At 42.2% G+C, this 27,975-nt stretch overlaps 1 protein-coding gene and 1 long non-coding RNA gene across 3 annotated transcripts in view; one reads left to right on the top strand and one right to left on the bottom strand.

The window, feature by feature from the left end:
- Positions 1–9: 9 nt before the first annotated feature.
- On the bottom strand, positions 10–27,915 carry LOC112660984 (uncharacterized). Its single transcript, XR_003137355.3, has 3 exons — positions 27,548–27,915; positions 7,113–7,177; positions 10–1,671 (listed from the first exon to the last, which is right to left on the bottom strand). It is a non-coding gene; the product is annotated as an uncharacterized LOC112660984 (long non-coding RNA).
- The window catches only part of PLOD2 (procollagen-lysine,2-oxoglutarate 5-dioxygenase 2), a 94,441-nt gene continuing 93,532 nt past the window's right edge, over positions 27,067–27,975 (top strand). For both annotated transcript variants that reach the window (XM_025448800.3, XM_025448799.3), the window contains exon 1: positions 27,067–27,269. In XM_025448800.3, coding sequence (XP_025304585.3) covers positions 27,137–27,269 — 133 coding nt within the window. In that variant the 5' untranslated portion in view covers positions 27,067–27,136. The remainder of the gene's footprint in view (positions 27,270–27,975) is intronic.

The following is a 27,975-nucleotide window of genomic DNA, read 5'->3' as shown; positions in this document are numbered from 1 at the left end:
CCCAGAAAGGAGAAAAACAGCATGATACATTCCAAGTGTAGTCAGAGTGAGCTAGCATAATATTATACTTGGTGACACTTAACATGGCTACTAATAGCACCTAGTAGGCTTTCACTCAGTATCTGCCTAATGAATCATAATGCAATCAGTGAATATATTTTTGGAATATTTATCATAGTACCCAGTAAAAAGTTTTACCATTCAAAAAACATACCCTTCTCTCCACCATTTCATTTTATTAATAATTACTTTATTCAGCCTCTACTAAATTCAAGCATAGAACTATATCTGAAGGCAGAGGGAAATACAAAGGTAAAAAATACATAATTACTACCCTCAGGGGTTCACAGGCTAATGGATGAGACAGACTTTTAAACACAAAATTTACATATCTGAGGGCCATGCTGGCAGGTGTTCAGTGAGATGTTGGCACAGTTGGTAGAGGCCTTGTCACTAGCACCATCTCAGGTGCTATATATTTCTATCCCATTTAATCAGATAGTTTAGGCTGGTTGTGTCATTAGCCCAGGTGCGCTTCCTGGCACTGGTGGAGGTGAATGAGATGCATTTTTGTTTTGTCTGCGAGCTGAATACATGGTAAATACAATCAAAGAGGTCAATTCAGCAAATTTCCATCAAGGAAAGCAGGGATTGGTGGTTACAGTAAACACAGAGCCTGTGAGAGTGGGACAGCTGAGATGCTCAAAAAATATTTGTTGAATGAGTGAACACAGTTGTTTTTTTTTTTTTTTTAATTTTTATGATAGTCACAGAGAGAGAGAGAGAGAGAGAGGCAGAGACATAGGCAGAGGGAGAAGCAGGCTCCATGCACCAGGAGCCTGGCGTGGGATTCGATCCCAGGTCTCCAGGATTGTGCCCTGGGCCAAAGGCAGGCACCAAACCGCTGCGCCACCCAGGGATCCCCCAGTGAACAGAGTTCTAATGTGCATATGACAGTGTGTTAGGTGTTCAAGGAGACAGTCCTCTATCTAGCAAAGGTAGTCCTCTATCCCTCAGCAAGGATACAGCAGGGAAGTATGCAATTGCAGCACAAATTTAAATAATTATTGCATAAAATAAAAATCATTTTATTTGAAAATATAGATTACCCGATTCTCACAACTTCATCATGAGACAAACATCAACACCATTTTTCAGAGGAAGAAACAAACTTCATCACGAGATAACAGAAGAAGATGGAGCTAGGAATTCCCCCTCCCACCCTACAGTAAATGAAGGAAAATGGAAATGTTGGATGAAAGGCGAGAAACATGACCCCTCCTGGAAGAGGAAGGGAGGGAGAGCACAGCAGGTGAACTTCAGCGAAGTTGGGAGCTTGTAGAGTTGCCCAGTGTCAAGGTCCAACTAGAAATCAACGAGGGGGTGAGTGGGCACTGGTGAGTATGGCAGAGGTGGGGTCGGGGCTGAGGTCGGGGTGGCGGAGGCACCTCTTACGGTGCCTCTTCACATAATATATAAACAAAAAGTAAAGAGCCAACTCTAAAAGCCTTCTGTAATTAGCTAGCTCAACGATGGCCCATGACATTTTCTTGCAGCTCTTCGTTCTGCTGCTTATCCGCGGGAGGCCAGCCGTAGGAACTCCGACAATTTTGAGATGTGTGGTTGCTGGGTTTGCCTCCAGATTCAGTTCCAGGGTAGATGAATATGCATCTGGGCACATGGAGAGGGAAACCAGCGCAATCATGAGACAGGTGGTATAATGTGGTCAACTAACTAGATAGAGAACTACGGTGACGATGATGATGAGGACGAGAGCAGCTACTCTTTCTGGTGCTTCTACTCTGGGCACCATTCTGCTTGCATGGATTTTCTATGTACTAACTCATTCCTTTCTCATAACCCTGTAAGATAAGACGACTATAATAATTCCCATTCTATAGATGAGGAAATGGAGATTTAGGTATCCTGCACAAAGGAAGCCAGCTAGCTCATGTCCACAGAACCATTAGTTGAAGGGGGCTCCGGAGGCTGCGTTCTAAACCACTGGACCTGGTGCTTCTTTAGCCTCTGTGTTGTGTGGTTTATCATTGTGTGTTAACTCAGAAATACAGGGACATAGAAATAGAGGAAGATGGTGGCATGTTACCCCATTTGGTCTCTGAAGTTTAGGATTATGGCTGGGAAGCTCATGAGGCTCCGAGGGGTTTTATCCGGGGGTATGTTCTCTCCTACAGGTGTGCTTTGGGTTCTGCTGATAACCCAGTGGTGTTCCCAACTGAAGATCACTTTTATGCCATTCCATCAGTTTGGTGCTTCCCAACACATGTATGCATTTTAAATATGAAAACAAAAAAAAATGAGGATAATCTTAGTTACAAATTCTCAGCAAACAATTTTTTCTGTACCTATAGCACAAGCCAAAACAGTCCAACTTTCTCTTGATCGCAGTTTCCCAGTAGGTGAATTTTTTTTCAAGTTCACCCTTTACACTGGAGTGTGTGTCTCTGAAAGTTCTTATTTTAAGAGCCCCCGGGGTCCTGGGCTGGAGCCCTGCATTGGGCTCCCTGCTCAGCGGGGCAGACTGCTTTTCCCTCTCTCTCTGCTTCTCCCCTCCACTCGTGCTCTCTCCCTCCCTCTCTCAAATGAAAAATAAAATCTTTAAAAAAAGAAAGTTCCCATTTTATTGGTAGTCTCTATTCCAACACTACGCCTTTGCTTAAGCCCATGGCTCATCTCCTGTCTCATCTTAGTAGGTGAAGTCTAAGCCACTGGCCAATAAAGATTGGTAACTTGGCTCTGGGATGCCAGAGAAAGAGTCAGCATCGGTTTAATAGTCAAAGATTTCAGATCGTGCCTGATTTTGACCTCTACTAAATTCTCCTACATTCTTAGGAGCTACATTTTGCATTTACATAACTTTTGGTTATACTTTAGCTAGACTTTCTATGTATGCTATAGCAAAAGGGCTTTAAGATGCTCTTTGCAACATTGTCAGCAATGGAACTGATCTATTTTTTTTTTAACAGCACAAAATTCTATTATAAAATAAAATATTCAGGGGACAATGCTTTAACAGAAATACAAAATTTAAAACAATTTTGAACTTTTATATTATTTGTTAGACCTAATTTACAACTAAATTTTTTATTTTCTATTTGAAACCATGTATATTATCCCTCTATCATATTATTGAATTCCAGATTCTCTTAAAATGTGTTTAATGTGTCTAATGCTATTGTTAAATAAAAAGGCTTCATCTAAAATAGTGTCAGCTCTTCTGCAATCCAGGCTCAGATAAAATTTTTTTTTTAATTTATTTTTTTAATTGTAGAAACAAACCATTCCTTGGGTAGTTTTGACATGTTTGCTCGAATTGTCTTAGCTAATAATTATTAAACATAATTTATTTGCGTTTTAATTTCTTTCATTATAACTGATGGAAACAAATTACTTTTTAAAGCTCTTGATTGTGCTGGAATGGCCCCTAGAGAGGAACTGAGAGAAGCAATTTAAATGACAAAGTATTTATCTAGTTTGCAGCCCCCCCTGGCCAGTCTACTATAGGGGGCAGCACCAGCTCATGAGCTCTTCAATAAAGTGTGCTGGTTTTTTCTTTTCCTCAGTCAAAAATATATTGGTACTAATCTAGAAGTTTTCATGAATATAATCAAAGGATTTTAGAGTTAGAAGGGGCACTAAGGACTATCTGCTCTACATTCTATTATATAAATGAAATTGAGAGAGGCTCAGATAGTGCCCAAAGTTACACCGGGAATTCAGAGTGAGAACCAGAAGTAAAAATACAGATCTCCATGTATTATTCCAATTTCCTTCCACCACACCAAAAATGTAGTGATTTAAAACACTGTGATGCAACATCTTTCACAACATTGGAATTTTAAGCAATAGGGAAAAAAAAAAAAAAAACTGTTTCAAAGTTCTGATGTTCTCAATTGTCTTTTTAAAGTTGATTTTCTTAATACAGTCTCTCTCCCCTCCAAACTTTCTCCCCCAAATAAATATCCCCTCAGTTGAAGGCTGGGGAGCAGGGTCTTAGGGCCAGGCCCCTAGTGTTAGGAACTCCACCCCCCACCCCCGCCCCCCCAGGCTGAGGCTGTAGTGGAATTTCAGCACTTCGGAGCGGGTGCGGCCGGTGCTGGCCTGTCCCTTAGGCCGGCCTGGTCCCGGGCCTCGGGGGTGGGGTTGCAGCGGGAGGCCTGTGCAGATGCTGGGGTTCTCACTGAACCGTGTGAGCCAGCGCATGTCTGTTTATGTGGAGCCCGAGACAGTGAGGTCAGACACCCTCCAAGGCTCCTCGGACTCGCTCATCCCTTCCATCCCCCCCATGGAAGTGGGTGGTTGGTAGTGGGTCTGGCGGTCTGGGGGTGTCTAGGGGCAGGGGCTGGCTCCAGGTGATGGCTGGGTGGGGCCAAGCCCACTCCCCTGCAGCCCCGCTCCAGGCTGCGAGCCGGAAGGCAGTGCCAGCACCGGGGCGAGGCTCGGCCCCCTCCCCTGGCCACCCTCCCCCCGGGATGGGCCACAGCGGGAAGGAGGCTCACACCGAGGTCGGGGAAGCCGCGCGGTGCGTGCGCTGGGGACTCCGCCTTCCAGGAGCTGCCCGAGGGCACCTACTGCTGAGCCCAGGCGCCCGGAGCCCAGCTTCGTCCCAGCGCGGGGAGCTGCGGCAGCAGCGGAGGAGCAGCGCGGGGGGAGCAGTGGGGGGAGGAGCGGGAGGAGCAGAGGGAGGAGCAGCGGGAGGAGCAGGGGGGAGCAGGGGAGAAGCAGCGGGGGGAGGAGCGGGAGGAGCAGGGGGGAGCAGGGGGGGAGCAGTGGGGGAGCAACAGGAGGAGGAGCAGCGGGGGGAGCAGAGGGAGGAGCAAGGGGAGGAGCAGGGGGGAGCAGGGGAGGAGCAGCGGGAGGAGCAGAGGGAGGAGCAGCGGGAGGAGCAGGGGGGAGCAGAGGAGGAGCAGCGGGGGAAGCAGCGGGGGGAGAAGAGGGAGTAGCAGCGGGAGGAGCAGGGAGAGGAGCAGCGGGGAGCAACAGGAGGAGGGGCAGCGGGGGGAGCAGAGGGAAGAGCAGGGGGAGGAGCAGGGGGGGAGCAGCGGGGGGAGCAGAGGAAGGAGCAGCGGAGGAGCAGGGGGAGGAGCAGCGTGGGGAGCAGGGGGAGGAGCAGCGGGGGGTGCAGCAGGGGAAGCAGCGAGAGGTGCAGCGGGGACAGTGGGGAGCAGCGGGAGGAGCACACAATGCGGATCCGGTGGCCGCTGCCTTCTGTGTTCTAATGCCCTAACTCGGGCATTCCTGGGTGGCTCCGCGATTTAGCACCGCCTTGAGCCCGGGTGTGATCCTGGAGACCTAGGATCGAGTCCCACATTAGGCTCCCTGCGTGGAGCCTGCTTCTCCCTTTGCCTGTGTCTCTGCCTGTGTGTGTGTGTGTGTGTGTGTGTGTGTGTGTGTGTGTGTCTCATGAATAAATAAATAAAATCTTTAAAAAAAGATAATGCTCTAACTCATTTTTACGCACATATCTATTGTCTACTTCAATAAACCAGAGTAATTTCACGGAAGTCTTCCAACTTTAGAGACAAAACGGAATTACTAGGCTACAACAGCAACAAAAGCATTTAAAATGTTTATGTCATGGGTGATAGAAGTTTATTCATTCAGCCGTTGATATAATGCTGTCTTGTCTAGTCACCACTCGCATCCGAGTTCAATTCATTATTATGTATGTATATACGTACTTGTAAAAGGCTATTATTTGTTGTTTGCTAGATTTTCCTGCCTTGAAGAAATGTAATTGTCAGTTTAAAAGGAATATCAGTTCCGCAAAGACGATCAGGCCACTACCCTAACAGGGAGAGCTAATACAGCTAATACAGCTAATGCTCAATGGAGCCCAACTCTTGCCCAGATGTGACCTAATCTGCCTGTTGACCTGACAGGTAACATACAGATGACATGGCTGGATGCGGAATATTTTATTCAGGAATCAGGAGTATAGGAGGTCAGCGGTCTCCCTGGCAACTCTCAGTATCTATTTTTATCCCGTTCAATTGCTTTGCTATTATTTTCTCTACTAGTAAAAAATAAAATAAAATAAATTCTATTTTTCTCTGCATTCCATATGTTTGCATATCTCTCCTCATCCCATTTGCCTTTGTGACTTTCTGTGTTATAACATGTTCGCGGCACTTGTTTGAGGTGTAGTCACAGGAACTGCCTTGATGTAGAAATCCCAGAGAACTTACACTATTTTCTTCCCCGACAGCTCTATAACTCTCAAAGGGAAACTATATTTACATTGCTGGTGTTTTGAGAGATTACTTTGTGAGTGGAACCATTTACGAGAGAGACACAGGAAAGAAATACAAATTATTTTTATTCTGATAAAGCTATTTTTAAGGACATGTGGTGTTCTCTGGCAATAAAATGTTTACAGAATGGGATAGAAACAGAATTACCCTCTCCGTCTCGGGCAGAGCTGGAAAACCAGAGAGATCCCTGGTAGAGGCTTGTCCCTATAAGATCTACCCCATAGATGATGCTTTAATCAGGGATCCCTGGGTGGCTCAGCGGTTTGGCGCCTGTCTTCGGCCCAGGGTGTGATCCTGGGGACTCGGGATCGAGTCCCATGTCGGGCTCCCTACATGGAGCCTGCTTTTCCCTCTGCCTGTGTCTCTGCCTCTCTCTCTCAGTCTGTGTATCTCATGAATAAATAAACAAAATCTTTAAAAAATAATAATAAATAAATAAATTAAAGTTTTCATTACTTATCTCTCTTCCCCAGTATTCCTAGATTTTATAACCACTGGCTCAATTCCTTTCCTGGTTTCCCCTACCCAGCTTAATAAATAAATAACTCCCCAACCCCACATGGATCTCCCCCACCCCACCCTTAATCCTTCCTTCTTTCAGCCAACTAAACCAATCTACTTGAGGATTTTGCTCATCTTTTTTTTTTTCTGAACCACACAGAAAAGACACTAAACCAAGGAAATGCACAGTTGGATTGGCTTGTGTGTGAGTGTGAGTGTGCATGACCTTTTTTGTTTTGTTTTGTTTTAAGGTATCATCCTGCTTTTATTCATGTGGAAATGTAACCTTCAGGGTATATCCTGTCAGCGTTAAACTAGGAATTTAGAAAAACATACCTCCTAACTGCTGCCTTCAGTGTCAGTTTCGAACACAAGCCACAGGGTCTCCTTCAGTATATGGTCTATTGAAAAGAAAGAAGTATTATCTGTGCCAATCTGAAAACTATTGCCTAGAATTATTTATTAACCAGACAAGTCACCACTATCAGTAACAAATATATGATAAGGGAACACCAAACACCCTGGGACAGTGTCCAATATTCATTTAGGGGTGGGGAAGCACATAACTAGCAAGTTTGGGGTGTTTTCTGGAGAGACATGGGGTGTATCAGAGTGTACAAGAATTTTGGGGGGCCCAGACTTTGCATTGAGTTCAGCAGCTGCCCTTGCTAATTAAATGATCTTAGGCTACAAAGGAAGCTATTGTGCTCCTCCACTTTTGCATCTGTAATATTAAAATCATAATGCCTGAATTGTTTTGATAAATTTCTTTTTCTGATAAGTGTTTTTGTGAGACTTCCAATGAGATAATTATGTGGATAGGACTGGACTACTCCAAATATTAGCATGTTTACTAGTAAAAGAAAAGAAGGAAGAGTAGGAACAGGGTTTGTTTTGCTCTGTACAAAGAAATCTAGCTGGGCTCTTGTAGAGTCTTTTATGTGCTATCAAAGCATACTGACCCAGAAATACCCTCAAGGGATAAAAGAAATGCCAGTTAGCAGGCCAACTGTAAGCATTGGTTTTTCTAAGGAAAAAGAAAAGACGAAAAGTGCCAAGCCACAAGATTAGCCCCCTTAGAGGCTCCTGGCATCCTGAGTGGGGATCGTGGATTTCTTAAATAATCATGTTCCCTTTTCTTGGTTAGATGGAAGCATTAAGTCATCTGACCCAAGGATGAATCACAGACAAACTTACGGGAAGATTCCCAAAGTCTGAGTGGTAAAGTTAAGTGAAATGGAAAAAAAAAAAATGTGTATGGATGCCATGTTTCCATACGTCTAGATAGATTAATTTAAGTTCCCTTTATGAACCAGAACCCAGTTCTGTTTTTAGGGTACAAGGAGACTGCATGATGTTGGGCTCTTCTAAGTTTGAATATGCATTCATTTAGACAAGCTCTAGATTCAAGTGTACTATTACAGTTTTCATGAAACATTTTTTAAAAATCAAACATCATGGGGGGGTATGGGTGGCTCAATTGGTTGAGCATCTGACTCTTGGTTTAGACTCAGGTCGTGATCTCAAGGCTGTGAGATAGAGCCCCCAAGGGGCTTCCTGCCTATCATGGAATTTGTTTGAAAGTCTCTCCCTCTGCTCTCCCCACTCATGTACCCACGCCCATGCTCTTTCTCTAAATAAATAAAACCTTAAAAAAAAAATCAAATAACATATTTAACCCTCCTAAAAGGAAGCAACATAATCTACCTGTTACCTACCTATATATAACTACCTATATATATTTCACCCCTATTATCTACCTATATATATTTCATATGTTCAATTCTTAGACACATTCGATTCCTTACGAACTTGCCCTAAGTCCAAGGCCAATGTAGAAAATGTTCTAAGGTCTCTGTTGCTAACAACAGTTTTGGAAATCATGTTTTAAAAATGACTCCCCAAACTACAAAACTCAGTCTGTACCATAAGTTCTATGACTCAGTTGAATCACTCACCACATTCACCCACTTATCTCAAATCTATTCTCAAAGATTAACCAAATTAAGTTACACCCTTTTGAAACTCCTCCAGTAGCTTTCCATTTACCCATATGCTGTGAAGTAAACTCAGTTTTCTCCCAGGGTCCTAGGTCATCCTTCATAGATCCTAAAGTAGCTTATTCCTTTTTTTCACAGTTCACCTGCTCAGAAAGGCACGCCCTGACTCCTCTGTCTAAAATATTCAATCTCAGAAATCACTCTCTCCTTCTTGTCAGCACTTAACACCATCAGAAACATTATGTTTTTTTTTTTTTAGAAACATTATGTTTATTTGTTTATAAGAGTTCCAGAGATGGCAAGGATTTTGTGTTTCATGTTTACCATTATATCTTCACTGCATACAATAGTGTCTAGCAGGAACAGAGACTAAATAAAAGTTAGCTAAATGCATTGAGTATAGGCAAAATAATATGGCCTCTATAAAAATAATTCCAAAAAAATAATAATAATAATTCCAAAAAGATGAATTTAAAAAGGTATGGATGAGAATAGCATCATTAGAGTAATTGTGTCCCTAGCCACTGTGGCTACTTTGAAGGAGACACTACTTGGAAATATTCATTGATCATAAGGAAAAAAAATCTTTAAGAATATAACATATTGTATATATTCCGCTTGACTCCCTACTTTTATAATCTTCTAAGCTTTTTGGCAAGAGATATTTGACTTTTATGTGGATATATTGATTTTCCTGGGATATAAATCCAGGAATAATTTTCTCCTCACCAATTTGTTTTGCAAGAAAGTGTTCCTGTCTAGGCCCTATCTTGTCTCTAGGGTTAGGAATCCAACAGATGCCTCAGAAGTAAGCATGGGAGCCTGGGAGATGTTAGTCAGACTCATTGCTATCTCAGAGCAACTGGTTGCTAGTAGATGAAGCTACTAGTTGAGGAGATGGAAGTTTACACTATTGTTTTAGACATTTGTTACAAGGAGAAAACAAGGACACTCCAGTTGGTCAAATGATCAACCTGAAGCTATGTCAGAAGTTTCTGGAAGGGAGGAGTAATGGCTGTTGGTAGCAATATTTTTTAAAACTTCTTTGCTATTGTATCAGGAGTGGCACATTAATGAAAGATAACAGGGACTTGTTTATAGGGCAGAAGGTTTCTTGTATCTGAGCCTTGACTTTTATGTTTATACATAGGAGTAATTAGTGACTTTATTTATTTCTAGATTGGGAAGATGTCTTCAAACTGGTAAATACTTAAAAAACAGCAATAACAACTAAAGCTCAGTGTCAGGCTATTGGCACTGGGCACAGAAACCCAGGCACCAGGGAACTCTATCAAGGTTAACTTAGAGACTCAGCAGAAGTGAATAAAGCTGAAATATAAATCTGTTTAGAGCAGGATGTCAGTGAGAAACAAACCTTGGGTTGAGGGCTTATATTCAAGAGGTGAGGAGTAGTGTCAAAGAATTTGTGGCCACATTTTAAACTGCCTGAGTTCCAGACAAGGAAACTGTTCTCTGGAGCTTAAGATAAAGAACAGTCCTACCCCACGAGCTTAGTCCCAGTGATAAAGAATGAATAGGAAAAGCAACAAAAGGCTTCAGAGCCCAGTGAGTCAGAGGTAGACTTGGATAGTTTGGGGCCTGGATGAACTGAGTTTGAGAAGGATTAAGGTTTCTTTGGTAGCAGAGCTAGGTATGAAGAGATTGAACGAGAAAGCTTGGCAAGGAAAATGGGAAAATAAAGTAGAAATAAAGAAAATAAAATCACTCATAATTCAACCACCCAGAAGTAACGAGAGTTTACATTTTGATGCATTTCTTTCAGTGTTGTGTCTCCATGCATGGGAGTGAGAATTTCACAATTTAAATGAGTTTGTGTGTCTGTGTATGCACACGTGCACATCTGTGTGTGTGTGTGAACATGTAAGTGAAACATGATCACACCACATAAGTCTTGTGACAGTTTCAACAAATTTAGTATGGTGAGAATGATACAATGTGACTTATAAAGCTAGGTCATGATAGGCTAGGCTATTTCTAACTTATTTTCTGGAATACTCACACTTGGAGCCCTAAACCACCATGTAACTTCTGACTACCTTAAAGCTGCCATATTATGAGTTAGCCTCAGCCCCATGGATAGACTGTGTGTAGGTGCTGCCCCCCACAATGGGAGTGGATGAGCCTTCAGATGATTCTAGCTCTGTAGACTTTCCCCTAGCCTTCAGATCTTCCCAGATGCGGCCCTTGAGGAGGAGAAGCAGAGCCATGCTGTTCATACTGTGCCTGTCTGAATTTCTGATGGTAGACTCTGCGAGCTTAATAAAACAGTTGTTTTAAACGACACTGCCATTTGGGGTAACTTGTTACACAGCAATAGTAACCAAAACAGGAAATTTGAACCCAAGTTGAGTCAGATGTCTGACAAAGAGCTGAAGTCAGCTACTTTTTCCATGGCCTAGGAGCCAAATGCAACCATTCTTCTTAGGTTGACATAATGCTTTTTCCAATTGTTCCATCAACTCAAGCAGCCTGAAGGAGAAGCTCTGCTTCCTATTACAGAGATGCTCAAGGAAGCCCTAGGAATAGACTCCTCTTAGTAAATCATATCCTTTCCTTAATGAGGAAATATCCCTAATAAATTATATCCTTTACCTGTGCAGCTTTTGAATCCTTAGAATTTAAAGACCTACTTTCTTTACCTCTTAAAATTCTAGAAAATTTCTCTTTTTCTAAAAAAAAAAATATGCATTTGCCTGTCTCCCTGACTTCCAGTTTGGATTTAGCCAAAGATTCTAATCTCTGACAATTTTTTTCAGGTTTGACCTGGGTCACATATACCTTGAATATCAGAAGTGAGAGGAGGAAATGAAGTCAAAGTAAATAACACAGATACAAACTAGAAGCACAGGATAAAATTAGGAACCAAAGGAAATGTAAAAAGAACTGTCATTCTTGTTCAGTGACTGTGCACCAGTACCTACATGTATTATGGTGTTTCAATATAACAACAATCCTAATGATTAAGGTATTTGTATTAGTCCTATAATAAGTGGATGCACAGATTTTTCCCCATATGGCTGATAATCATACCAAGGAGTCTGTCAGGAGTCTGACGCCAGATCCTGTTCTCTTAACCACTACTGTACTGTCTAGAAATAGTCAAAGCCATTCTCATAATAATACTGAGTTTGACTTTTTTCACTCTGATTATCTCGAGTGTGTATTTGGAAGATCTGCATAACTCAATGAGCCAATGTACTTCACATTTTTAATGCACACTGTTACAACATAATACATAAAAATCCATTCAAAGTGCAAAACAGACCAATGAATTTTAATGTAACAGAGTACCAAACATTCTTTGACATGATTCACTTTGCAACTAACCTTTCAGATGCAAATTTTGTTGTGGCATCAAAAGATATCCACAATTATCTAAAAAGGCTTTCATAATAATCTTGTCTTTTTTTTGTCTATGTATTTGTATGAGACAAGATATTCTTTTTGTACTTCAACCAAAAAGCAAAAAGTCACAACCAACTGAATGTAGAAGATATGAAAATCCAACTGTTTTCTATTAAGCAAAATATTTTTAAAATTTACCATTCTTCAAAAAAAAAATTTACCATTCTTCTTATGGAAATATATTTTCCATAAAATATATGTTAACACATAGTTAACATGTAGCGAATAAATTAATATTATTTAAGAGTCTGTTTTAATTTTGAATATAGTAAATATCAATGAATATAACCCACATAAATAGAATATCTTTGGAACCTGTCCTAGGCAGGTGAAGCTGCCTTAACACAATATCTTAGACTGGGTGGCTTAACCAGCAAATATTTGTTTCTCTCAGTTTTGAAGGCTGGGAAGACCAAGATCAAGATTCAGCAATGGGAATAGGGAAAGAAGGTACTTCAAACCATTTATACTGACGGCTTCCACTTTTCTATTAAGCAGAAGACAAATGATTCTCTTAAGATTGAGATTGTTAGGTGGATCTTGAGGAAGGAAGCAAAGAACCCTACAAACCATTACAGGAATAGCAGAGAAAACTTTCCAGGAACATTTAGTTTTATGCTTACAAATGATCACAGATAAATTGTTGAATTCCTGAAACTTCCCATGGAAGAACAACACATTTTTTGTTGTTACTGAATATTGTTCATTTGTTCATTCATATTATTGCTTAGCTCATGTGAAGAATGAAAAATGACAATAATAATGACTCAGAGTTAGATACTTTTGGTAATTCTTACTAAACTGAGCAGCAAATTAAATTAAAGGTTTTTATTTCTCTCTTTTAGAAAAGCCTCTCTCCATATTCTTCTTGCATGTCCACTATAGAGTAAAAAGCAATATGACTATTGCAGATTTAGTTTGTGGCTTTAAAGGATAGAGCAAGAGTTATTCCATTTATGAGGTTGGAAATGTACACTTGATCAAAAATCTCTCCCTGGAACTAGCATTCAAAGTTCTGTAGCATGGAATTGCATTATCAATATAATTAATATAATCTTAAAAGTTAATTTAAAAATTTAATATAATCCTTAAAATATTTAGTAAATTCAACCTTGTTTCATTCACAATTCATGGTGACATTATCTACCTCTCAAGCAAATCTATGAAAATATTTTTAAAAAATGCTACACCAACTAAATTCATCTTTTAGAATGATTAAATGTGTTTACATGGGGAAGTTTAATGTGCAGGCTGCAAGGCAAGTAGAAAGCCTTGGTGTAACTCTGGGCCTGCCATGTGTCAGGGCCTGGGAGGGGAGTGAAGGCAATTCTCGTGAGATGGCGCAACAGAAGCAGAAGATCATAAGGTACAAAAGGTCACCTTGCACATCATTATGACATATCCCATTTCTAATATCGTACTTTTTATAATCCCTCTGAGAGGCAAATGTTTTATTGCTTAACTGCACAAGGAGATTAGTGACACTATCAGTGATGTGAAATTGCATTAGCAGAGCTTTGAAATGACTCGGGGAAATGTTCAATCTATGTCTCAATTTCAAGGAACTCTTCACACTGTCATGTGACCAAAAGCAAATTTTCTTCAAATGATGCAGTGAAAAGACACACGGATTCCTTTTATAGATGGAAATTTGAAAGTCTCAGAAACAATTGACAAGAAGGAGACAATATCAGTTGGGATTGTCTTGACAGTGACCAAAGACCAAAGGCCAAATCTTCACCTTAGCCTTCAATATTCGGCGTTTAGTGTCCTGCCACCAGCATGACACATAGTAGATGCCAGCCCTCAGGCTTTGGAAACAAATAAGGGGGAAAGAAATAGTTTAAAAATACAAGAAACATTGTTAATTTAAACATTATTTCTTAAATATGTTTATTCTTTCAAATTTCATCCAACAAACAATACTCTACTAATTTTTTTTTTTAGTTTCTAGCTCTATGATTGCAATTAATTAGATTATCATATATGTAAAGATCGGTGGAGTTACACCAAGATGTACTTCTCTACACAACAGGAAAGCAGACATATGATTAAATAAATTCACATGGCCTCACGTTAAATTTTATTTAGTCCCACAGGGCCCCTGGGTGACTTCAGTAGGTTTAGCATCTGCCTTCAACTCAGGTCATGATCCCCGGGTCCTGGGATGGAGTCTGACATCAGGCTTCCTGCTCAGTGGGGAGCTTCTGCTTCTCCCTTCCCCTCTGCTTGTCACTCTTTCTGCTTGTTCTCTCTACTCCTCTTTCTCTGTCAAATAAATAAATAAAATCTTAAAATTTTAAAAAAATTTAGTCCCTCAAAACTCTTATTGTCTTTTAAAAATTCCATAGTTAAACATCTTGGAGAAATGGCAAATACTTTATAGTAAACAGCTGATATAAAATTAATATTTTCTGAGGGAATCCATGTAACATCATGTTATTAATGATGTCCAGTCTTGATTGACTGACTTTACAAAATATTGGTATATAGATTTTTTTTCAAAATCAGAAAAGTTTTGGGGCACCTGAGTGTCTCAGTTGATTAAGTATCTGACTCGATTTCTGCTCAGGTCATGATCTCAGGGTCATGGGATGGAGTCTGTGTTGGGCTCCATGCTGGGCATGGAGCTGCTTAAGATTCTCTCCCTCTCTCTCTCCCTCTCCCTCTGCTCACCCCCTACCGTGCCCCTCTTGCACATATATTCTCTCTCTCTTAAAAAAAAAAATTACAGTAAGAACATCAGAAAAGATTTTATTAACCAGTTACAGTTTTCTTATGTTGTCTGTAAATGGCCTCTTGTTTTCCTTTTGATTTCTGATGAGAGAGGTACTTCTATAGAAAACATTTTGTTCTTATCACATATTAATATTTCACATCTGATAATACATCACACTTGTTTTTGAATATTTTTATTTTTATTTTTTAAAAGATTTTATTTATTTATTCATGATAGACACACAGAGGGGGAGAGAGGCAGGGACACAGGCAAGAGGGAGAAGCAGGCTCCACGCAGGGAGCCTAAAATGGGACTCGATCCCTGGTCTCCAGGATCTGGCCCTGGGCTGAAGGCAGCGCTTAAACCACTGAGCCACCCGGGCGGCCCAGTTTTTTGAATATTTTTAAATGCCAGTTTTCTGATAAATTCTGATAAGATTCACAAGTCACAATATAAGACAGCAAACTAACATTACTTTTCAATGACGATGAAACTTTGCCATTATGGCTCAACCGAACATTGGTCATTGGACTGAAAAGGTACAATGTTCAATAGTCACTCTTCCCAAACTCGTAGCACATGATGGTAAGCTTAACACCAGGTTCCTAACATCTGAATCAAAAAGAAGTGGAGAGTCAGGTATAATGATGCAAAAAGAGTGAAGTAATTAAAGACAGAGAAGTACAACTATAATAGCTTATAGAGTGGGGGGCAGTATACAACAAAAGGAGTCAATATCCTGCTTTATTAATCTCAGTATAGTAAGTAATATAAGTATATATCAATTACTGAAATACTAGTTAGAAAAAGAAAACAATGAATTCGGTCTTTATGTATGACGGGGAGGGGGGAGTAAAGACACTCTCATTCATTCATGAGATATATATGGCATGCCTACAATTTTAAGGTTTGGGGAATACAAACATGAATCAGGTATAGCCCTGCCTCAAAGGAAAATACAACCCATATGCGAGGAAGTAAATACACTCTCAGATGCAAATGTGATGAAGGATACAGGCGGAATGCCAGGCAGGGCAGAGAAGGAGGGGGCACTTGGTGCTGCATGGATCATAGAAGCCCTTTGGTGATAAAATGATTAGCTGCTTCCTTTTTTTATGGAATGTTCAGACGCCATTAAATTTATTCTTAGTGACGAGGTCCATCCTGATGATAGAGTTTTTAAAGAATATACCTCTAATATGTGGATCACTTGGACTTTATGTAGCATATACTGATAATGATTTCTATCAGACAACACTATGGAGGTCCCTAAGGTTTTGAGAAACCAAAGTTCGAGTATTAGAAATATTAAAAATATTTATAAATCCATTTTTAAGTCTCACCCACCTCTTGTCTAAATCATCTTATCGAAACCAATAGTTTCCCATAGGAAATGATTGCAAAAAATATCATTCTTTGTAACCACAACAAAGAGATAATTATTTGCTGGGATGCAACAACGGGAGGTCATTAATACGTACCAGTGACAATGGGTTCTCTAAGTTTCTATTTTGATGATTTCAGCCCAGTAGGCCTACATGTCTTTATCTGTGAAATCCATGATTGTAACTACAAAGATGTTATCTTTATTTAATTAATAGATTATTGAATGCAAGTTTGAAAAATTCAATTTAAATAGAAAAATATGTATTAATCAATAATAAACAGAACAACAACATTTCTATTCTTATGGAATTTTTAATATAAAATAGAATTGAACATACTTTCCTGTGCATTATTTGTTTCATTATAAATGTTATATTTGTTTTAATACTTTGCTCCTTTAATTGATCAACCATACCATGAGATAGGAACTGTTAACATTCTCATTTTATTGATGGGGAAATTGAGGCTTAATGTAGTTAAACAAATACCTAGTTAAATATAGTAGATTAAACACATGCATTTCTGTCTACTTTCTCCAAGAATCCAGGTAAAAGGTAGGGGAAAGAACAAAAAGTAAGTAGGCAAAGACAAAAGGTAATAAGAGTAGGATGAGAGTAAATGATACCAGTAAATTATGGGTACATGTAAAGCAGATAGATCCCTAGCAAATCCCTTAGCAGAGTGGAGAAAGCTGAAACCCAAGTGCCTACAGAGGAGAAATGAAACAGTTCTTGCTAGAGAAAAGGCTCCTAATTTGGAGCTGCCAAATACCTTGGAATGTGAGATGGAGTGGTACAAACAAAAGAATTGGTTTAGGTAATGACCATGTGACCTAATTCTGGCTGATGACACCAAGGGAAGTCTTTTGACATGTTTTTGGGGGGCAGTTACTGGGCAAAGACATGAAAAATGGCAGTTCCTTTTCGTGTTCAGGATATCTTCATGTCAATGTATAATTCCTAAAACCCCTGCACACATGTTCTTACCAGTCCAAGAGCAAGGGTTCGGCAGGCCAAGAGTATCAGAAAGAATCAGACCCAATAGACCTATGCTTGGGGACCTCCCTGCTTCTGGACACAGTTGCGTAATAGTAGATTTTCTTTAATTTCAATCAGTTCAAGGGGTCAAGAAATCAGGTCAAGATTTCACAGATATGGAATGGTAAAATTAGGGTTGGGATCCAGATTGACCTGAGTCAAAGATTTGAGATAAACATGATGCCATATTGCCATTAATGAAATACCTTCAGCGTATACATTAAAAGTATATTTAGCATATACTTTGTATACTCACAAAACTGGTTTTTTGACAGAAAAAAATTAGGATGTATGAAATTTAGCTGATATTTGATATTGGTCATGAGTAAAGACTACATTAAAACTTTAATAGCTTACCTTCCAACACTTTATTTTTGCAATAAAAATGACATTTTTTTGTAATTTATTTTTTTATGTACTAAAGCATCAAAATCAATTATTTCCTAGGTGTGCTCTATACTTTCAAAAAAGACTGATACTGAGAATTGACATGGATAACAACAAAAAGAAATGAAAGAACATAATGTTTCTTACTTCTGTTATTTAACTATGTGCCCAAATCAGTAGACAACAAATGCTATGCTTAACCTTATAAACCAGAAATGACAAAAAATATTATCTTGAGAGGATAATTCAAATTATTATTTTATCTGGGACATCAAGGTATATCTCTCATATTCTGTTATCCAAAATTCAGAACATTTTTAATGTAATAAAAGTTTATTTAGATATATTATAAAGAAATACATAATATGATTTAATTTACTATTTAGCACAGTGATTTAAACATGCATGAATATATCCAAAGTGAGAGAAGTGTCTGATTCATTTTGAAATCCTGAGGACAAAGTAGTGTCTGGAATATGGTGCCTGCACAGTAACTATTTGTTGACTGAATAATGAACAACTGTGCACCTACTTTAAGGAAAACATGGGTGGAATAAAGAGAAAAAGGGATTTTCCACTTTGGTGATTGTTTCGGGGCAATTTTGCTGTGTGAATACTAGTTGTCACATTTATTTGTTTTAATTTAGGCAATAATAATTATTGAAAAACTGAAAAAATCAAAGGGTGGTATTTACAGAACTGATCCGATAATATTTTTCATTGTAAGAGATTTTTAAATTTTTAAGAAAAAATATTCTTGTTTAAAAACTTGTTCTTTACATGATTATTTGCCTTTTATAGTCTATACCTGAAACATTTTTTTTCGACTGACAATCCTTTACATCTAAATAGTGTTTCCACTTTAGGTTAAACATTTTTAAGAATCATATTAATAGCTGGAAAAAAAAAAAGGAGGGCCACACATTAACTAAGTAACATGAGGACAGTAATTAAGAAAAACACTGTGATTGAAGGTAAAGATAAATTAGAGGGCAGTCACCAAATGGCTGCCTTCAGATACCAGAGTGGTGTCGGGGATAATGTCAGAGGCCTTTGCAAAGTATGATGCCTGCAGGGAGTTCACTGAACGTTTCACATATGATACAAAGAGGCTCACCAGCAGTCAGCAAGTGGGCTGCATGATCATTACAACTATCTTCAAAGGTATGAAGGTACTCTGTGAATTGTGATGTGTCTATAATACACAAAATTACATCTGACGCAAACCATCTCTTTTGGAAACCTGTAATGAAAAATGCTCTAAAGAAGACTATACTTATAATTCTGGGTGCTGCATTCAGAATGGGCATGGCATGGCATGCTGACCAATGCCATATTTTTCTCTCTCTCTCCTCTCTTTCTTTTTTTAAGATTTTATTTATTTATTTGAGAGCGAGAGCCAGAGAGGGAGAGCAAAAGTGAGGTGAGGGGCAGAGGGAGAAGTAGGTTCCCCATTGAGCAGGGAGCCCAATGCAGGCTCCATCCTGGGACTCGGGGATCATGACCTGAGCTGAAGGCAGTCACTTAACCAACTGAGCCACCCAGGCGCCTCTCACGCTTTTCTCTACTGGCACATCCTTTAAAGTAAATCCTTCTTCCTTTCAGTTCAATTGAAAAAAATATTTCCTTTAATGTATGTCACAAAATTCATTTTCCAGATTTCAGGAATGATGAATTAAAGATACTACTAGTACTTTGATGGCACATTTTAAAATAATATCCATTTCTCTGGGGCCAAAGCTTTATAATTTTCTATGATTTTATTCTCTGTTCTTTTTATAACATCTAATATTAGAGTTACTTATATCTGTTTGATTGCATATTGGATCTAGGTATTTCTTAGGCTATGCTTCATTTCCATTTAACATCATTGGAGATCTCACCAAGTGAAATTATGATACAATCATCTTACTCATAATATTCTGGCTGAATCAAACATTCATAATCAATGTATGCTAAGTTCAATGCAGCCTTAATCAGCTCTGCCAGCACAGGGATGTTCAGAATCTGACCAGCCAGTCATGGGGCAGAGCACATAAGGAGCCACCCAATAGCAGGTGGCAAGATAGTGCCAGCAACAGACTTGAAGGAGGGTCAGAGGTTGGCAAAAGCTAGAGACCTCCATTCTCTGAAGATTTATGAAGAGCCAAGGAAAGCTCTCAGTCTGAGATGAACTAGGCTATCAGACAGGGATCCAAGATAATAACTAAATACATGAGCTAAGGCATGCAAAGAAGAGCTCAGTCACACGGGAATATGGTAGCAATAACATTTTTGGAAACTGGGCCCAGTATAAGATTAGAGTTGACTCAGGGAGGTCCAACTCCAAGCTGATCAGGAATTACTGATTATAGATTCCTTATATTCTCAATATGTATGGAAAGAGTTGGTTCTAGATTTAGAGTTAGGACAAGGAATAGATGAAGGTTTAATGGGGCCTCAAGTGTATATAATTTTAGGCATTTTTAAGAAGAAAAAGGCTATAGTGTTACAAATTCAAAATAAGGTAAAGAATGGGTACTTATTTAGGAAAAGAAAAGTAAACCTAACAGTTGATGGAATCCTTGGGGGTTCGGTTTCAAGATCTCCTTTGGCAGTTTCTGTGAAATGCTTTTTTAGTAACTGTTCCTGATTATAGCCTTGCTTCCTTCTCAACATAAGATATTATACAATTCCCAGACACTCCCCATACGCCCAGAGACTCTTGTGAGTGAAGTCTCTGATGCTTATACACTCCGTTAGCTTCAGGGCAAATGTGCCTCTAGATAGAGATATTTCCACAGAAAAGAGTTAAATAAATGGTCCTGAGAAGAAGCAAGTCCAGGAGAATGAGGGATCAGAAAAGCTAGCCTAAGACATCATTAGAAACTACCATTGAACAAAAAATTTTTGACACTGTATTGTGGTTAAATTAATGTCATTCTGATGTCACTTATGTCAGCAAATATGTCATAGCTTTGGTATGGAACTTTGGTAAAATTGTTTGGGAGACCGAATTCAGAAGCCACACATTTCTTCTGCTGACCTTGTAGGGTGACTCATGGCTCAGACAGCCCTGTCTCAGTCAGTGAGAACAGTCACAAAACATCTGTTAGGATCATCTTTGGAGTACTTGTGTGCTCTCTGGCTCTCTTTGCCATCCTGGCCCACTCTTCTTACTTTGAATCTGCCTAAGTTTAGCTTTATGTCTGACATCATGTTGTTAGGTAGGAGGGTTTCATGATTCCTATCTACCTAGGGAAGATTCTATACAGTCATGCTCAGAGGCCTAAATCATATAATGAAGCTTAAAAACGTGGCTGGGAGGGGGCACCTGGGTGGCTCCGTGTTTGAGCCTTTGGCTCAGGTCATGATCCCAGGGTCCTGGAATCGAGTCCCACATCCGACTCCTGCATCAGGCTACCTGCAAGGAGTACTTCTCCCTCTGCCTATGTCTCTGCCTCTCTCTCTGCATCTCTCATGAGTAAATAAATAAAATATTAAAAAAAAAAAAAAAACTTGGCTGGAATGTTGAATGGGAACTTGACTCTATAAAAGGCTTCTATCTTTTCCTGGAGACAAAAAGGAACCAGTGAAGTAAAAAACTTCAGAAAACAGCCCATGCACATTCCCCTATGATAAATAAATGTTTTTGTTGGGCGAAGAAAGCTATTTTGCTTACTGTATGTTAAGCCTATGTTTATTTTCTCATACTGGTCTTGTTTGGATATCCAACTCCTGAAAAAGTCACCTTGGAAATCATTCCCTTCAAATTGCAAGCTTAAAGAATTTAAAAAGAAAGCAGCTGGGGTCCACAGAGTATGCCACGAGACTCAATTGTAGAAGGCACCTGCAGCTTGGTGGCAACTTGCTCGCCCTAAATTTAGAAAGGCTGCCCCCTGACATCTGCAGGAGAGGCTGATTTAGACTAGCGTTACACCCCAAAAGTTTTTTTTTTAAGATTTTATTTATTTGTTTATTTATTTATTTATTTATTTATTTATTTATTTATTTATTTATGGGAGTCACAGAGACAGGGGCAGAGACATAGGCAGAGGGAGAAGCAGGCTCCCTGTGAGGAGCCTAACGTGGAACTCAGTCCCAGGGCCCGAGGATCACACCCTGAGCCGAAGGCAGTCGCTCAGCCACTGAGCCACCCAGGCATCGCCAGCCTGAAAGTGCTGTTGCACACTGTCCTCCACACCCTCATCTCCAGTTTATATGTTACATTCACTGTGGTCTCTGCTCCCATCTAAGATTTTGAGCTTAAACTCATGTCCATAGTGCTAAAAGCACCGACCGTTTCCCAGGCTTTTTTCTATTTCCCAAGTCTCTCTTCTGCAGAATTTTTGCTATTTCTCTTACTTTATCAGTCTCCTTTGCTGACTCCTCCTCTTCCCCTCAAAGCATTTGTCTTCTCCAAGTTTCAGCTCTTGGCTGTCTGGTTGTTTTTCCTTCTCATCTATTTCATTTAACCTCTCCCTTCCTCTCCACCCCCAGGGCTATTTCATGTGTTCCCAAGGTTTGACTTCTCATTCATTTAACAAATATTCATTGAATAAATATCCCGGTCTCCTTTTTTGCTCTCACACCTACATTCAAACCATTTGATTGTTGGCTCTACAATCAAAGTCTATTTAGAAGCTGACATGCTTTTACTGCAGCCAACCAGGCCGAAAGCACCATCATCTCCTTGACCACTATATTACCTTCCAAACTGGTCTCCAGGCTTTGTACTTCACCTTCCTGTGTCCCTCAGTCTAACCACGTATCTGGATTCTGTGTGAACCTTCTCGAACCCTACACCAGACCATGTCACTACTATGCGTGCAACCATCTGAATGGCGTTCTCTCTCTTTTCTCACTTGTGGTGAGAACACTTACCATGAGATCGACCCTCTTAACGGATTTTTAAATGTACAGGAGAGTTTTGTTATCTATGGATGCAATGTTGTTTTGTAGATCTCTAGAACATATTCATCTTGCATATCTGAAATTTTACACCCACTGATTAGCAGCTCCCCTTTCCCCCCTCCTCTAGCCCCTGGCAACTACCATTCTGTTCTTAGTTTTTGTGAGTTTGACTATTTTAGACTGAAGCGGCTTATCTTACTTAGCATAAAGTCCTTAAGGCCAAAGATATTATCAGGCTCTATGACTGACTTTGTCCAAATGCCTACTTAACTTTGCCCTCCTTGTTACCTCTTGAGGCTACACTTCATCTACTGGTGTTACCCACGGTCACTGAACTCCTGCTCTTTGCTACCTTGCTTGCCTTCTTTTACCACTCCAGATATGTTATGGCCTCAGAATCTTTGTTTAAAAAAATATTTTATTTATTTATTCAAGAGAGACAGACAGAGAGAGAGGCAGAGATAGGCTCTAAGGGGAGCCTGATGTGGGACTCAATCCCAGGACCCTGGGATCACGACCTGAGCCGAAGGCAGACATTCAACCACTGAGCCGCCCAGGTGTCCCAATTATCTCTTTCTTTATGTAAGAGCAAATGCATAGGGATGTTTGTTTTCTCACTAATATATTTGTTTTACCAGCATCTAGAACAGTGCCTAGACAGAGAAGGTAAATAGCCAATGTTTTCTGAATGAATAAGTGAATGAAGGAATACATGTTACTATCTGCCAGTTACTTAATATGCAATGATGAAGAATTGGGTCCTGCTCTCAAAAAACATGCTAATAAAAAACTGTCGCAAATGACAGAGATTTGTTTAAAGAGTAAGAAAACCTGGAATAAGGATGCCAACCTGGCCTGAGGTAGGATGAGGCACCAAAGTTGGGCTTCCTGTAGGAGGCAGCACCTGAGCCTGACAAAAGTTAGCCCAATGAAAGGAGTTAGGAGAGGTTTGGAGAGGAGCTTTTTATTATTTATTTTTAAGATTTTATTTATGAGAGACCCAGAGAGAGAGTCTGAGACATAGGCAGAGGGAGAAGCAGGCTCCTTGTAGGGAACCTGATGCGAGACTTGATCCCGGGACCCCAGGATCATGACCTGAGCCAAAGGCAGATGCTCAATCACTAAGCCACCCAGGAGCCCCTGGAAAGGAGCTCTTTGGATGGAGGAACGAGATCAACAGAGGCATGGTGGCTGAGCAGATGGTGTTAGTGTTCCTCTCATTCCTCTTCTTTCTCCTCAAAGCTTTTTACCATTTCTGGATATGCCAACCTTACTTATGGCTAAGAGCTGCCTCATGACTGGGAGCCTGCTGTGCCTATGAGCACAAGCAGGCTGGAATGCCTGAGAATTAACAAGTGCCTCTCAGCTCTTAATGACTAATGAGTGTTGGGGTATATATACCCCCATTCTCTTGCCCCTTGGCCAGGCTATTTCTGAGGGGTTAGGTACAGCAATTGTGTGGGACTGAACTCTATTCAATTACTGTTGTTGATTTAATAAATGCACCCATTATCAACTGAATTCTCTTTCCTGAGTCATTTCACCTCCAACTACCCCTTTTCTCTGAAACTCCCAACAAACTGTTGATCCTTGAATCTTGGCTCAGGGTTGACCTCTGGAAAAACTCAAATGAAGACAGTGATTTTTATCCAAACTCTAGAGAATAAAAATGACAAAGTCTTTGGTCTGCTTTGGGGGATAATAAAGCAAACCATGTTGGTTGTTTATAGGGTATAGGGAGAGGTGATTTGGTTTGATAGTAAAGGAATTTGAATTCAATGTTAAAGGATTTGGACTATTTCCAGATTCCTTAAGAAATCTTTGAGTTTGGGCATAAAGTAATCAAAAGAATATCTGAGAATGATGAATCTAGCTGGGGTATATTGTGGCATCTTACTAGGGGCAGGAAAGGTCTGTAGTTAGGAAAACAGTTCATGGAACACAGGGCATATTCAGAAGTGCATTAGTGAGGTGGCATTGAGAATGGAAAGCAATAGATGAAGAGAACATGTCAGGGGAAAAAATGACAGGATTTGGAATCGAGTTCTGTGTGTTGCGGGGGTAGGAGGAGAAGAGCAGAGAATGTCTGAGGCTATGCGAGTTAGAGAGCAGAAGTATCATTAACAGAGATGAGGAAGCTGTGAGTGGGATCTGGATTTGATGAGTTAAAGACCTTTAGGGTTTGTGCCAGTGGAATGTCCAAGCAGAAATGTTCAGCAGACAGCTGGAAATATAAGGCGGCAGGAAGGATTCGGTTTCAGAATTGGGGGCTCTTTTAGACAATGATAAATGTGCCTGGCTATTTGAAAAATCCCAAAGCAATACTTGCTTTATACAAGTCTGATAGTCTTGACTCTTACTAGAGGAGAAATTTCATAGGAACCTGCAGTCATTGGTGGACTTTGCAACTGAAATACCCGCTTTTGATGTGGAGAGGCTAGCAGTGTGTACGGAGGCAAAAGGGGGAGAGACAGGGCAGAGAGCTAGGCTCCAACCAGGTGAATTCTCGAAGATACTGGACAACCCGGGAAGCAAGAAGTCCGATTCAAGGAGTTTGGCGGAGTTCAGGTGCAGTAGACAGGTTCTGGAATTCTGGAGACGGAGATTTGGCCAGAAGACCAGCCATTCCGCTCAGAGTCTTCAGACTCAGAAGACTGATGTTGTTTGTTTTCTGCCTAATTTTATGGAGTGGAGCTGGCCGCACACCGAAAGATGTTATTAAGGAGTCCATCCCTCAGCTTTTTTCTTCTTCAGGCTACATAAACCTTATTTCATTCTTCTCACAGGTCATACTTTCCATTTCTTTAATTATTTGTTACTCTTCTCTGAACTTTCTCCAATTTTCCTCTTAAAACCCCGAGACCAAACCTTCAAAACAGTAACAACTGGCTTAGTTCAGGGCACAGGAAATGATTTTCTAAAATGTCACACCCAGGCAACATTTCTTTGCAGGTTTTTCCACCTGCTTTAAACGAGACCATTTGTTACTCATCTAGATATGATGCTAATTTTAGACACAATGTGATTATAAGGGGATATCTTTTTCAATAATTTTCTGTTTTAACTCCAAAGGCTCACAGTGGAAAGGGTATTGGCTCAAATATATATATATGAAATAATACATATATATGTGTATATATACACACATATATATGTATATATACATATATATATTTTTTTTGTTTTAGGAAAATAAAGGTAGAAGATTACAGAAAACTAGGGTATATTACATCTGATTCTTTCTCTCCAAGCTGTCCCGCTGGTACTTTTGCCCCTGCTCATCCTAGCAGACTGAACACGGGGCTAGCTAAAATGTGAGGAGGTGTAATTCAGAAAAAGGGAACTTACTTAGACAGGAGTCAACACTGGAAGCAGGGGAGGATGTGCCAGGCCCCGGAGAGATGGCTCAGGCAACTCTGGGAGTAATTTTCCATGTGGACTGAAGGAAGATCTTGTAAGGCACAGCCCCAGGTTACACAGGCGGGACTCCAATTACACAGGATTTACAAGCCATTACTGGAGAGAGTCTGTGGCTCTCCTGGCGCAGGCGGAGGAGCAAGAAATGTTCACTGGGCGATAAAAGCACTTCGGTGTACGGGGTAAAAGAACAACCGGGCCTGCCTTCTACAGAGTGCAGAAACTTGCCCCCACCCCTCCACCCTCCGAGTGAGGATTGAGGGTGGAGGCGGGGTGGGGGGGGGGGGGGAGCCATTTCCATGACTTAAGAGTCAGGCGAGGGGGATGCCTGGGAGGCTCAGCGGTTGAGCATCTGCCTTGGGCTCAGGGCGTGATCCCAGGGTCCGGGGATCGAGTCCCGCGTCGGGCTCCCTGCAGGGAGCCTGCATCTCTCTCCGTGTCTCTCAGGAATAAATAAATAAAACCTTAAAAAAAAAAAAAAGAGTCAGGCGAGGTCTCCGAGCTGAGACGGCCGAGGATGTGCAGCCACCTCTGATGACAGGGCGGTCTCCCAGTGCGGGGGCGGGGGGGGGGGCACCGGGAGGCGCCCGGTGCTGAGGCAGCGGGGAAGAGGGGCCCACCTGCCGGGCTCCGCCTGCACCGCCCCCGCCCCCCCGCCCCAGGCCCACTCCTGACTGCAGTGCACGCTCGGCGGCGCCGCCAGACGCTCGGCGTGAGCCTCCACACGTAGCCGCAGACGCTCCTTAAATAGGTCGGAGCTGAGCAAACACTCCCAGACGACGGACGGCGAGCGCGGGCGACCGCAGGCGCGGCGGGTCAGCGGGCGGCCAATAGCCGGGGTGCGGCCCGCCCAGTCGCCTCCCCCGTCGGGGAGCCTATAAGTCGCCCGCGGCGCCGGGGGGCGCCCGCCCTCGCGCCCGCCCGCGTCCCGCCCGCGTCCCGCCGCGGCCCCGCTGCGCGCACTCGGCCCCGCCGCCGCCGCCGCCGCCGCCGCCGCCGCCGTCCCGGGCGCCCGGGGTCCCCGCGCTCTCGCGAGAAGTGCGCCGCTGCAGGGCGGCGGGGGCGCCGGAGCCGCGGGCCCTGCGGAGGCCGGAGATGGGCTGCAGCGGCGCCCCGAAGCCGCCGCCGCCGCCGCCGCTGCTGCTGCTGCTGCTGCTGGCGCTCGCCTCGCAGCTCTGCAGCCCCGGCGTCGGGGCCGACTCGGAGAAGCCCTGCAGCATCCCCGCAGGTGAGTCGCCCCGCGGCTCCCGGGTCGCTCATTCATCCGCCGGCCCCTCGCGCGGGGCCCGCAGGTGAGGAGGCGGGAGCCGGGCCGCCGCCGGGGCCCCGAGGTGAGTGACGGCGCCCCCTGCCCGCCGCCCGGGGGAAGGCTGCGAGCCCCGCCCCGCCGCCCCCGCCGCCCCCGCCGCCCCCGCCGCCCCCGAGCGCGCGCAGCTCCCTCCGGCTCGGCGGGGCTCGGCGGGGCTCGGCGTCGGGCCTTGCGGGGCCTGGGCTGGGCGCGCGCACCTTTGGGGCGACTCTCCTTTCTCCTCCTCTCCTGGAACCGGCGTGCAGGACTCGTGTCGGAGGAGGCAGCAGGCCCTCTGCGACCGAAGCTCGGGGCGCGGTGGTGACACGTGCCCTCCAGCGCCCCGGGACGCCCCGGTGACACCTGACCTGCCCGGAGGACACACATCTCCGCTTAGCCCTTTCCCTCCACCTGGTGTCTTGCTTCCAGAAGCTGCGCCTGCAGCGCAGAGTCCAGGCCCGCGCCTGCAGCGCCGAGCGCTTTACATTTACCCAGAGTTAAAGAGCCTCCCCGCGTGGTTTGTCCGCACGCGGCTCGGTGCCAGCCGGTGCACAGGCCTTGGAGTTTGGCGCTTTTGTGCTCGGACTCTGTGCTGGACTCTCTGAAACTGGATCTTGCGCTTAAATGTCCTTGTGCTGCTGTACTG

The sequence above is a fragment of the Canis lupus genome, chromosome 23 (genome assembly GCF_003254725.2).
Source record: "Canis lupus dingo isolate Sandy chromosome 23, ASM325472v2, whole genome shotgun sequence".
Lineage (NCBI taxonomy): Eukaryota > Metazoa > Chordata > Mammalia > Carnivora > Canidae > Canis > Canis lupus.
The sequence above is the reverse complement of the archived record's forward strand: the minus strand, read 5'-3'. Positions and strand labels throughout refer to the sequence as shown.